Genomic DNA, 11,631 nt, shown 5'->3' with positions numbered 1-11,631 from the left:
GGACGGTGCTTTGCTCAGTGGCACCTCAGTGGCACCTTGGCGGATTGGGATTCGAACCGGCAACCTTCTGATTACAGGGCCGCTTCCTTAACCGCTAGGCCAGCACTGCCCCTAAAACTGCAGAGCTGCATTGGCCGGGAATTTGTTATTTGTTGTAAAGCACACAGGAATTCATTAGTGTATCACAAGTGACAATCACTTCACTTTAAATAGATCTGGCCGTCCAGCCAAGCTGAGCTATTGAGGCAGAAGAGCCTTAGCAAGAGACGTAAAGAAGAACCCAAAGATCACTATGACTGAGCTCCAGAGATGCAGTCAGGAGTTGTAGAAAGTCAACCATCACTGCAGTTGTAGAAAGTCAGCAATAAGTGCAGCCCTCCACCAGTCATGGCTTTATGGCAGAATGGCCCGACGGAAGCCCCTCCTCAGTGCAAAACACATGAAAGCCCACACGGAGTGCTTAAAATAAATAAATAAAATACAATCGCTAAACACTAACACTGCTAAAAAAGAACTAGATTCTCTAGTCTGATTAGACCAAGATAGAACTTTATGCCCTTAATTCTAAGCAGTATAAACCAGGCACCAGTGCTCAGGACCTCAGATTGGGCCAAAGGTTTACCTTCCAACAAGAAACCTAAGCACACAGCTTAAGTAAAGAAGTAGCTTCACAACAACTCCATGAATGTTCTTGAATGTTCTTTAACATAATTGGGCATCTGGAGAGACCTAAAAATGGCTGTCCACCAACATTTACCATCAACCTGACAGAACTGGAGACGATCGGCAGAGGATCCCCAAATCCAGCTATGGAAAAACTGGATGCATCTTTCCCAGACAGATTCATGACTGTATTAGATCAAAAGGGTGCGCATCTACTAAATACTGAAACAAACAATTGTGTTTTTATGTTAATATGGGGTACTATGTGTACATTAAAGTGAAAACTTAATTGATTTTAGCAAATGGCTGCAATATACAGTGACAAATTTAAAGGGTTCTGAATACTTTTCGTATCTACTGTATGTGTAACATCATTTATAGTTAATACCCCTATATAGGTCCGAAGCTCCTGTATTATCAATTGTGTGCCTTGTGTTTCTTCTTCAACATGACAGAAGTCATAAATCTCTCCCACGGGAGAGATTTTTTTTATTTAGACTTTTCCTACAGTAAGAACATTCAACAGTTTCTTATAGACAGCAAAGTGTCTATAAGACACTAAATGTGTCCTCTGCTTTTAACCAATCACCATTGGTGAGCAGTGGGTAGCCATGACAGGACCCCAGGGAGCAGTGTGTGAAGACGGTGCTTTGCTCAGTGGCACCTCAGCGGCTCGGGGTTTGACACAGAAACGTTCAGATTACCACTGCCCCAACTACCAGCACTAAGTGCAGGATATTTTTTGGTTGTGTTCATTCACATCAGTAAATAAAAACTTTAAAAAATGTTTTTGCCTTTTAAAATGTTAAAAAAAGAGGAAAAAAAACTGAGACATCCTGGTGAGAGAATCTCTGGTTGCTTGAATGTCCCTGGAGCAAAGACCAATGCAGCTGTTTGTTTAATGTGATCAGGAAGGGACAATTCATTGGGGGTTTTGTATAATGCCATCTTTCTTTTTTATACTGCATTTAATTGAAATATTGTGATAAATTCTGTTTCACTCGCAAATGTTAACACTGGTGGTTGTTTCAGAATCAGTTGTTTAGCATTATTATATCAAACAAACAAAACAAACAAATCAGAGTTGTCACTGAAATACCTGCTAGCCTATGAGGCGAAGCCCAGCCACCCAAGAGAATTGTGCCAGAAGTCCAACGGAATCCTCAGGAGGCGTAAACATCAAGCCTCCATAGGATTGATTTGTTTTTTAATGTTTCTCAAGTGAATGATAGACACACATAGAACTCTTTGACAACATTGTATGAAGCACAGCAGGCTATAATGAACCAGTTTTCTCAGTTTGGCCTTGGGTGCCGTTGGCATGGATGCCATTTTTCTACATTCTGGGACAAAGTGGACACACTGTACCATCTGGACTCACCATTTAATACAGGCAATCTTTAACTTGTATGGGTATTTACTGCCATCAAAGCCATCTTAAGACCAAACAATTAATCTTGATTAAAAAAAAGTTCAAATTGAAAATTTTTATATATATAAAATATTAAACCATTGTCCCAGTCCCTACATTTTATTCCTAAATTAATTCAATGTATTACAACATAATTCACAGGATTAACAAAGACTTAAAAATTTCTTCTCTAGAACACAAAACAATTGCAGAACAATTCTCAGGTTTTCAAAAAATATTTATGCAGTATTTTCAACACAACCAGAAAGCAAATACAAATTTTTATAACATGTAATTACATAATAATTTTCTTATTATTATTGCTTGTAAATACTATGCTACTTACTAAGGTTGTGCAATAATGATTACCACAAACAGCTGTATATTTTTGTATAATTTGGTGATTTACATTTATGTTTTTCTGTAATAAATTAAAAAATCTATAAATAAAAACTTTCAGTGAAAGGCTTACATGAGCACATTTCTCTGCACGAAAGCATATTTTTTAATATCAGAAAAACACATTCTTTTCTTATCCAACCCACTCACTTTATTCTCCTAGTTCTCTTTATTCATTCATTCTTCTTTTTATTCCAGGTCTATTATACCTCCTACGAGCAGCACACAATGTTTCAGTCTTCAGCTAAAACACGTTTTTAAACATTCAACTCCATTACATGCTGCCCAGCATACTTTCATTTGCATGTTATGTAAGGAACACCCCTTGATATTTCTCCTCCAGCAACGCAGTATTTCACTCCCACTCTGAGAAGGTGGGTAGTTTGTACAAGACATGGCAAACATTTCATTGCTTATTAGTGTTCACGTTACCACATGATCAAATACATATCTTGCATTTCTATTGAATCAGATGACAAGTTTTTAGTGGATCTTAATGCATCCGTCTTTATTACACAAGAGCACAGGACATTCTACAAGACCAATCACAGACTCCAACTCCTACACACATGCCCTGGTAGCTATTCATACACACACAAAAACACACACACATGACAAACAAGTACACAGACAGAGAGGGAGGGAGAGAAAGAAAGACATTTATAAATAACATAACATAATGACTAAAGTTTTAGTAGTTTACTCTATCGTTAGTTGTGCATGCTGCAAGGCATTAGTCTTGTTTCAATTATAACGCCAATGTACTTTTGATGCCCAAATTTAAAACAATTTATGTCAGTTATGTATTCAAATAACATCATGTGGATTACAGCAGAAGAGCACAAAACATAGATAACAAATCAGTCTACAACAACATTACACACAAAAATAAGAGAACATTGTGTTTCATAGTGACCCTCCCGTGCGTATTGTAGGTGGCTCATAATGCTTTACAATATGGCCTCATTTAGACTGAACTAATTAATACCACCAGAAATAGCCCTACAGAAAACCAGCCCATTACACACTTGAGATTTCATATATTTCTAGGCCATGTGGCAGATGTGGCAGAGGGCTACTGAGCATGGAGAATGATCCATGAGATTACATGTAATGAGAGGAGGAAATGCAGTGCTCACCAGCATCCTGAATTTTTTATTTTACTGAAGAGCACAGTACCGCTAAAAGAAATTAAAACAAAGGACTTCAAACATCAAGCCAATGCAGTTTTTCTTTATTAGCACAATTATGCAATATGTCAAAGGTCCACTTCCCAAAATTGTCTAATATTGCACTTTTGAGGCACCTTGTTTCACCTTGTTGTCTTTAACACAGAAAATATGCAAAAAGAATACAGTATTTGACAGCTTAAATACACCACATTATGTTTGAATTCTTACTATGCTTTACTCATAACATGGTAATCCTGTTAAAATATTATAGCATTGCAACTAATTTGACAAATGCAACCATCTCACTTGTAAATTTCACATAGCAATAAATACATAAATGGGCTAGATGACAACAGGTAAGAAGATTCATTAAAATTGCTAAACATTTCATCACAATATACTGATAATAAATTCTGATCATCGCAGTATTCACAAATAACTTTCACAGAATGCAGTGATATATTGATCTTATATTGTGATGAGCAGGTCCAGCATTTGCAAGCTTAACTACTTAAGTGAGATGAGCTGCTAGTGCACAGACTTTACCTCAGTATGTGTTTCTCCACCCTCTGCATGCTCAGATGCTGATGCAACCTGCTCAGAATCTTTTGGTGCAGCAGAAGATTCAAGTGTCAACTTGCTTTGCTGCCAGGCAATCTGCTGCTGTGGTATGTTGGCATGAAACATCCCTGCCTCCCAGTGATCTTCACAAAATAGCCCAGAGAGCACCCCCTGCTCCATTTCATCCCAATGGTCCCACACAGGGTGGTCTCGTTCAGATTCAGACAGATCTGAGTCCCAGTCACTGTCTTCAACTGTAAAACTGGGTGCACATTCCACCTGAGATTCGCTGCCCTCCTCAGAGTCTGAATCCTTAGAGTCAGTACAGATAGAAAGGGTCTCTGTGATCATCAAGTGGCAATCGGGTGCTGCCAGATACACAAAGCTGTCAGTGGAGAGAAAGTCACATTCATCTAGGTTTGTGCAATGCTTAGAGTTGGAGGACTGTATTTGAACTTCAGTGGAGATATTCTGCTGTTCTGCCTGTGCCACATCAGAGACAGCAAGGTACACAAAACTGTCTGTAGCAACAGAAGGATCCAGATCACCACTGTCAAGCATAGTTTTCATTAGGGGGGTCAGGTGCTTTGATGGTGATAGTGGTTGAGGTGAATCTGTGCCATGATTTAATTCAATTGTCTGATTCCTGTTTTTCAAAACTTCTGTGTTGAAAAAAATACCTTGTGCTTCTGTATCCAAGATTTGAATTGCCAGTTTTACTTCAGCAGGATAGTGTTCATCCACTTGAGAATCAGTCAAGTGCTCGTCTTTGTTATATGATTTATCTCCATCTACATCTTCCAGCAGCTTTAAGCATTTGACACCACCAAGTTCTAAGACTGTCATGGTTCTGTCACCATCTGTGGAAAAGTCCTCTTGACTAGTGTGGCTGGGGTGTGATATACCGATTTCATTGTCAGAAGTGATAGGTACCTGTTTACCTTCCATTATAAATGTATGTGCCCCAGAAGTGACAGAAGGAATTAAGCTTTGTTCAGGTATTTGTTCCATCTGCTCCAACATGATGATTCTTTCATTATCCTGCTGGGGTTTAGCCGATTTTACATAGGGAAGAGGATTCAGTTGAACATTCACATCATTTTTCTCCAGTATTTCCCTGTCTAGCAAATCCTCAGCTCCAACTAATGAGTTTGAGCAAGAGGCAGTTTGGGAGCCTCCAAAGCCTGATGGAGGGTTTAATAAAGGCCAATACTGCCTCAATGAGTCTGAAAACTGAGATTCAGAATCCCCCCAGACTTCATCCCACATGCTGTTCACTATTTGTAGAACTGCTTCCCAGTTCTCCTGACCTATCTCTCCTCCTATCTCTGCTTGCTGATCAGTTATTCCAGGCTCCTCAACTTCTTTCACAGTTTCCATTTGGCACTTTTGTTCCTGAACTACCTCCTCTCTATTCATTTTAGAAGATGACAAACAAGACACAACATGTTCTACCTCCTTAAATATTTCCCAGTCCTGTAAAGAGCAGTCCTTGTGTTTGACTTTCAGAGGTGACCTTCTAAGTAAGGAAATTTCCACATTCCCATGGTGTTCAGTGAATGGAGTAAGACAAGGGAGAGTCTTTTTGTTTGTGCCTCCTCGTTTCAATAGGGATGGAAGTGGAGGCAAAAGTGGTAGGTTGTGGATGGCACCACCTTGTCTGATTGTCCTCCTTCTTCCAATCAGTCGTCGAGGCCAGGTGGACTCAATTGTCACAGACGCCACAGAGTTAAACTGTGACTGTAAAAGTGGTGAAGTGTCATGATCCGGCTCACCTTTTGGATCAAATGGCTTGTTCTCAACCTCTATAAACACCTCATCCTCTATACTTTGGGTTGTAGAGACCATTCTCTCTGTTGTGCTATCTGTGCCTTGTGAAAAATAGTGGTCATACTCAAAGGCACTAACTGACAGCTCAGATGGAGGGGGAGTACAGAAAGGGGAATGTAGCTTGGCAGGCAAGGACTGTCTGTGAATATGCTCTTGTTGAAAATATAGAGGTTTTCCTGGGGAGAAAAATACAGGTGGTGTACGAAAGCCAGAGGATGGTGAACTAGAAAATTGAGAAATCTGAGGAGACTGTGGTGATGTGCCACTGCTGGGGAAAAACACCATGCTGGGGTTCAAAATATGCTGTTCACCTGGTGGCACCTCAAGGCATTCAGGATATTTTGGAGTGGTCATTATTTTCCGTGAGCGGTGGCAGAGACTTTCTTTTTTGCAGCTGTCCTGTTGGTGTCTTTGGCTCATGGAGCCACTTCCACATGGTGCAGAGCTGCATGACACACTTGGGGAAATGGCCCTTACCAACTCAACAGGCAACCTGGTCTGTCCATCATTTGCCAACTTCAGTGAATCAAAGATGACCCTCTCATCCAGCCTCCTCTCCACAGTTGCAAGTATTGATGTTCTTTTTTCAAAGATGTCCACCAGGCCTAACTCCAGGGAACCATTACTGGGGAATCCTGCATTCTGAGCACCCCTAGAACGCAAAGTGCTGTGTGTTGAACCATGGTCAATGTGCTCATTGATACACATGGTGTCATAAATTGAACGTTGAGGGATATATCCATCCTCACTGAAAGCATCGCCATCAGCACCATTCTCTGAACAACACAGGCTCTGCCTAAAGCAACCTGGTCGGCTGAGTGGTTTCCCCATGATGTGGCCCTTTTTCAACCAATGACCCTGTTTAGCTGAATTTACACCACTAGTTATTGGCTTGGTATAACCAAGATGCACGTGCTCACAGCCTTGGATCAAATTAATGGTTCATTTATCCAGATGAATCAATTTCCTACTCCCAGATTTCGCTTTTTGTTCCTTTCCAATCAACTGCAACAGCTCTGGATACAGGATCAACTTCATGAATTTTAACGCACAGAAAAAAAAAAGTAAAGAAAGAAAGAAAAAAACAAAACGCTTTAAGAAAATAATAAAATCATGGCAACATTGGTAGATCTATACATTGTTGATGCAGTTAAAACTGTTTTTTAATAATTTGATTACTTGACCCACACTACAGAAGGAACTGTGAGTTTCATAAACAGTGGACATTAAATACTGCATATCAACTGAAAATATTATCTTAAACAATAATACATACCTTTCAAATGCAGGGTATTTTCTTTTCATTGTCATGTCTCTTCCTAGGGGTCAATATACTAATTTTCATCATGAGAGTCCAAAGCAAATCAGATTATTAGCTATGTCCTCTTAACAGCTGATGAGTAACTTCCTTGTGTTCCCGGAATTTGTCCAAGACAGGAAATTTGTCATCAGTCCAGGCATATCCAGTACTTCTGTGAGATCATACAATCACTATGCAGCTTCTCTCCCACAGACACAGCGACCGTTTGGTAAGCAGACCCTTTCAACACTGCCTGCCTGCTTGCGCACGTTCTCTCTCACTGACTCTCTCTCACTCACTCTTTATATCACAGATTCCACACCCCCACGAACAGAGCTTTGGACTACAGTGCCTTTCAGAAGATTTCTCTCTCTAACACACACTCATTTGTTCTTTAAAATTTCTAATTTTTGGGTATGATTTGACTGACATTTTAAACACGAAAGACAATTAAACAAGTTATTTAGTATATCTCTGATCCTGAAAAATGTAGAATACCATGTTCAAATTCAATTGACAATGACAGCTAAAAGCTTAAATATTAACTTCTTGACTGTACATGACTGGTCAAGATAATAAGCTAAGGAAACCATGTAAAATAATGTGGAATACAGTAATTACTTGTTAGCCTCATGGTCTTCCCACACACACTTCTTTCTCACATTCAAACCCACACGTCACTAGTGCTTTATCCACCCACACACACGGCACTTTGTTGCATTTTCTATGCATTTTTTAAACATTCTAAGAGAAAAGAGAATCAAAACAGTAAAAAACAGAGCACAATATTTACACATCTAGACAGCCTTCATAGACAGCATAAAAACAAATTGCAATAAGCTGTATTTTTCCTATGTGTAGCCAGCAACAGATTCAAAACCCCCAAGCTTCAGACATAGAACATGTATCAGTTACCATGGCAGCCGATGTGACAATGGGTCCTACCTCACTGTATAGTGATTATCAGTGCAATTATTTGTCTGGAGCTCTACAAACTGCTATGCCATTTTATTCTGAGGTTTTTGTTCCATGTGCAATGTAGTAAATGACTATATTGTGAACAGCAAGTATAAATCCAAACTTTATTGTAATAGTTAAAGCTCCCATACCCATCCAGAAAACCCATAAGACAGCTCCGTGCCCCAGTTGTTGTTCAGTGCAAGAAGTGTGAGATTTGGTGACAAGGGCATGAAGTGGCCATGATCCTTGTTTATTCAGTGCATGATTAACAAATTATTTATTTAAAGTATTTATCAAAAATGTTTTATACTAGAATACAGTAGCTACACATTGTTTTTAATTTAAGGAGCACAAAGCTGTCACTAAGATGCTTAGGGGTTCAGATTCCTTCTCAACAACATTAGAAAGATTACTCAATTTTTATCAACACAGTCTATGCAGATACTTATCCAATCTCTGGTATTCTCCAAACGAAACTACTGGAACTCAATTCTAGCTGCTCTGCCTCTATGCGCTACTTGACCTCTCCCGTTGATTCAAAATGCTGCAGCACGACTTGTTCGCAAATTCTCCCAAACCACTTTATTGCTAAGCTCCCTCCACTGGTTTCCTGTAACCTGCATTAGATTTCATAATACTAATGCTTGCCTTAAAAAAAAACAAGGAACGGTCAAGCACCCTCCTACCTCAGGTCTCAATTCCGTCCTCACTGTGCACCTCAATCTCTCTGATCCTGCAGCACTGCTCACCTGCTACTATCTCTCAAGCATTTATGATGTTAAACTGATTTTTGAGTCATTTAGCATGGCTCAAAAAAAGCAATGAAAATTGTCATCATAACCATTCAGAATACAGATTTTATTATTCCCCAAACTAAACATTCTTGTTTAGCAACTGTGAAATTAGAGCAAACAATAACACACTGGACGACAATAAATCTGACAGTATTCACATCACCATTTTGCAAAAAATTAAGTACCTTATCTTTGTTTCAAGGTGTTGATATTTTATTGGATTGAATCTCACTCATGGTAGAAAAATGCATGGTATTTTATGGATTTCCTGAGCCTGTACACATTAAATTAAAATATGGATGAAGTACATTTCCTATGTCCGCTCATAATCTGCAAATTTGTGTGAATAAAGCTGTTTGTCAATGTCTGTCTTTTCTGTCAAGGGAATATGAGTCTTATATTACAAAGTCAAATGAATACAGTGTATTTAAAGACATTTAAGAATTTAGAAGTTTTGGAAGATTCTGATGAAATGTATATCTTGTAATTATTTTAAATATATAAACACTAAGTTATATACAACCAATGAAAAACTTAAGAACAAAAACGTAAAAAAGGCAAACCTCAAATGTAACATTTGAGTGTGCACCATGAGAACACTCAGTTATGACAGACTGTGAAAAGATTTCTGATTGGATGGAGCCCAGCATCACTGGCAGCATCACCCTCATGTTGCTAAAAAGCATAATTCTCAAGGCTTCATTATAATGAGGAAGAATCTGACAAATTCACTTCACACACTGCCTGGCATTCAGGAGCCACATGATCATTACACATGCACTTTTTCACATTTCAGGGCTGCGCTAATGCTGTCCATCCCAATCACAAACAGAACCAATGAGTCACCAAATCTTAACTTTGTTTCATGTACTGAATTTTTTATTTGATAACTTCTAAAAAATATACGTTGGTCAGGAATAAGTGATCGGTTTTCAACATAGGAAAAAACAATTGCTTTTGAGCTGAAGATTCGTGAGTAGCTAATGAGTAATTTACTTTTATTTGACTGCTCTTTATTCCATTTATCTACAAATTCTCAACAGTACATCACTAAAAACCAGGACTTCAATTTCAAGATTTAAAAAAGCCTCCACATAAATGTCCACGTTGTTTTAGGTGCTCTCATCTGACAAAGAACCTTCCTGTTGATTGTCAGTGTTCAGGTTCACCTGTCGCACAGTCAGGATCCGTGCAAGGAGGCTCTCCAGTGTGGCACTATCCAATGGCTCATTTGAATACCACAGCGGGCTACTGGGGTCGCAGTCATGCTCTGGCTGGAGGTAGAAAACATCTCTTCGATTCCTCACTGACTTGGGACTGCACCAAATAAGAACATCAGTGAAGATCTTTTTCAAGAAAAGTGCATTTTCAGTACACCATAAATGTAAATCTAGGAATGTATAAACAGCAATAAGGACAAGTAGACTTTTTATGCAATGAACATTGCAGCTCTACAACGTGAATAAATGAGTTGCCCATGGCGACTCGTATGGTCTTTCTAGCTCATGATGCTTAATTTCCCCTAGCCTATTGTAAGATTGGGCATCACAGGACCATGCTTTTGATTTGCATAGCGATCGTCTGCAAGGAGAAATGTGACATTCCTGTGCCAATTGTTGTGCATGAAGATTCAACACCTCTGTTTCACATGCCTGTTGTCGGATGGCCTTTTGCCAAGCCAAACGTGTGAGGTCTTGGCCGTCAGGACCACCAACTCTCTTTGTCTTCCCCAGATGGGAGGCACCGGGGGCGTGACATCAGAAACAACAGGTTCTGATTCTTTTTCTTTTCTTTCCCAGCTGTCTTTCCATCGAAACCGGATCTTCAGGTTTTCGAGCCTGCTCTATCATCTCATTATTTCTCATGGCTCTTTCTCTCTCTCTCTCCCCCTTTACTCTTTCTTCTCATTTTTGTTTGAAACCTTGGTACCTTTTTACATTCAATATTCACATGTAACTGCAATAATTATTTACCGGTGTTAATAAATTAGAAACTGTTCATTTTTAACCTCTATTGTGCCATTCCTCTTTCTCCCTCCACACAAAATCACTGTATTCAACCACTCCAACTTGATGTTACCTGGCAGAAAGTAGTTACATGTGAATATTGAATGTAAAAAGGTACCAAGGTTACAGAGAAAAAACATAAATGGGAAGAAAGAGTAAAGGGGGAGAGAGAAAGAGCCATGAAAAATAATGAGATGATAGAGCAGGCTCGAAAACCAGAAGATCCGGTTTCGATGGAAAGACAGCTGGGAAAGAAAAGAAAAGAAAAAGAAGTCCCTTCCCCACATGTGAGCAGACCTTTATACCCCTGGCCTACAGGAAGTTGTCACAGACCAATCAGAACCTGTTGTTTCTGATGTCACGCCCCGGTGCCTCTGGGGAAGACAAAGAGAGTGGGTGGTCCTGACGGCCAACACTTCACACGTTTGGCTCGGGGGCCTCCCGTCCGCGCAAAACAAAGAGGGTAGGCGGTCCCGACGGCAAACACCTCACATGTTTGGCTCGGCAAAAGGTCGTCCGACAACAGGTCGTCCGA

The 11,631-nt window shown here is 39.6% G+C and overlaps 2 protein-coding genes across 4 annotated transcripts in view; both read right to left on the bottom strand.

Annotated features, from left to right (window-relative positions):
* Positions 1-3,686: 3,686 nt before the first annotated feature.
* On the bottom strand, positions 3,687-8,528 carry LOC114786093 (uncharacterized). 2 transcript variants are annotated; one of them, XM_028972924.1, is made up of 2 exons: positions 7,313-8,528; positions 3,687-7,068 (listed from the first exon to the last, which is right to left on the bottom strand). In XM_028972924.1, exon 2 carries the CDS (start codon positions 6,865-6,867, stop codon positions 4,174-4,176), a length of 2,694 nt encoding a protein of 897 aa, XP_028828757.1. In that variant the 5' UTR covers positions 6,868-7,068; positions 7,313-8,528; the 3' UTR covers positions 3,687-4,173. The 2 variants fall into 2 exon arrangements, with proteins under 2 accessions (XP_028828757.1, XP_028828766.1); XM_028972933.1 differs by having other exon boundaries at positions 3,687-6,688; positions 7,313-8,527.
* Positions 8,529-9,951: 1,423 nt separating this feature from the next.
* Positions 9,952-11,631, bottom strand: part of LOC114788346 (zinc finger MYM-type protein 4) — a 59,371-nt gene continuing 57,691 nt past the window's right edge. For both annotated transcript variants that reach the window (XM_028976840.1, XM_028976848.1), the window contains exon 28: positions 9,952-10,407. In XM_028976840.1, coding sequence (XP_028832673.1) covers positions 10,203-10,407 — 205 coding nt within the window. In that variant the 3' untranslated portion in view covers positions 9,952-10,202. The remainder of the gene's footprint in view (positions 10,408-11,631) is intronic.

This window comes from Denticeps clupeoides, chromosome 1 (assembly GCF_900700375.1).
Source record: "Denticeps clupeoides chromosome 1, fDenClu1.1, whole genome shotgun sequence".
In the NCBI taxonomy this organism is placed as follows: domain Eukaryota; kingdom Metazoa; phylum Chordata; class Actinopteri; order Clupeiformes; family Denticipitidae; genus Denticeps; species Denticeps clupeoides.
The sequence above is the reverse complement of the archived record's forward strand: the minus strand, read 5'-3'. Positions and strand labels throughout refer to the sequence as shown.

What these genes read in the sequence shown, in the direction of transcription:
- LOC114786093 (XM_028972924.1), bottom strand. Translation starts at nt 6,867, where the DNA reads ATGGGGAAACCACTCAGCCGACCAGGTTGCTTTAGGCAGAGCCTGTGT.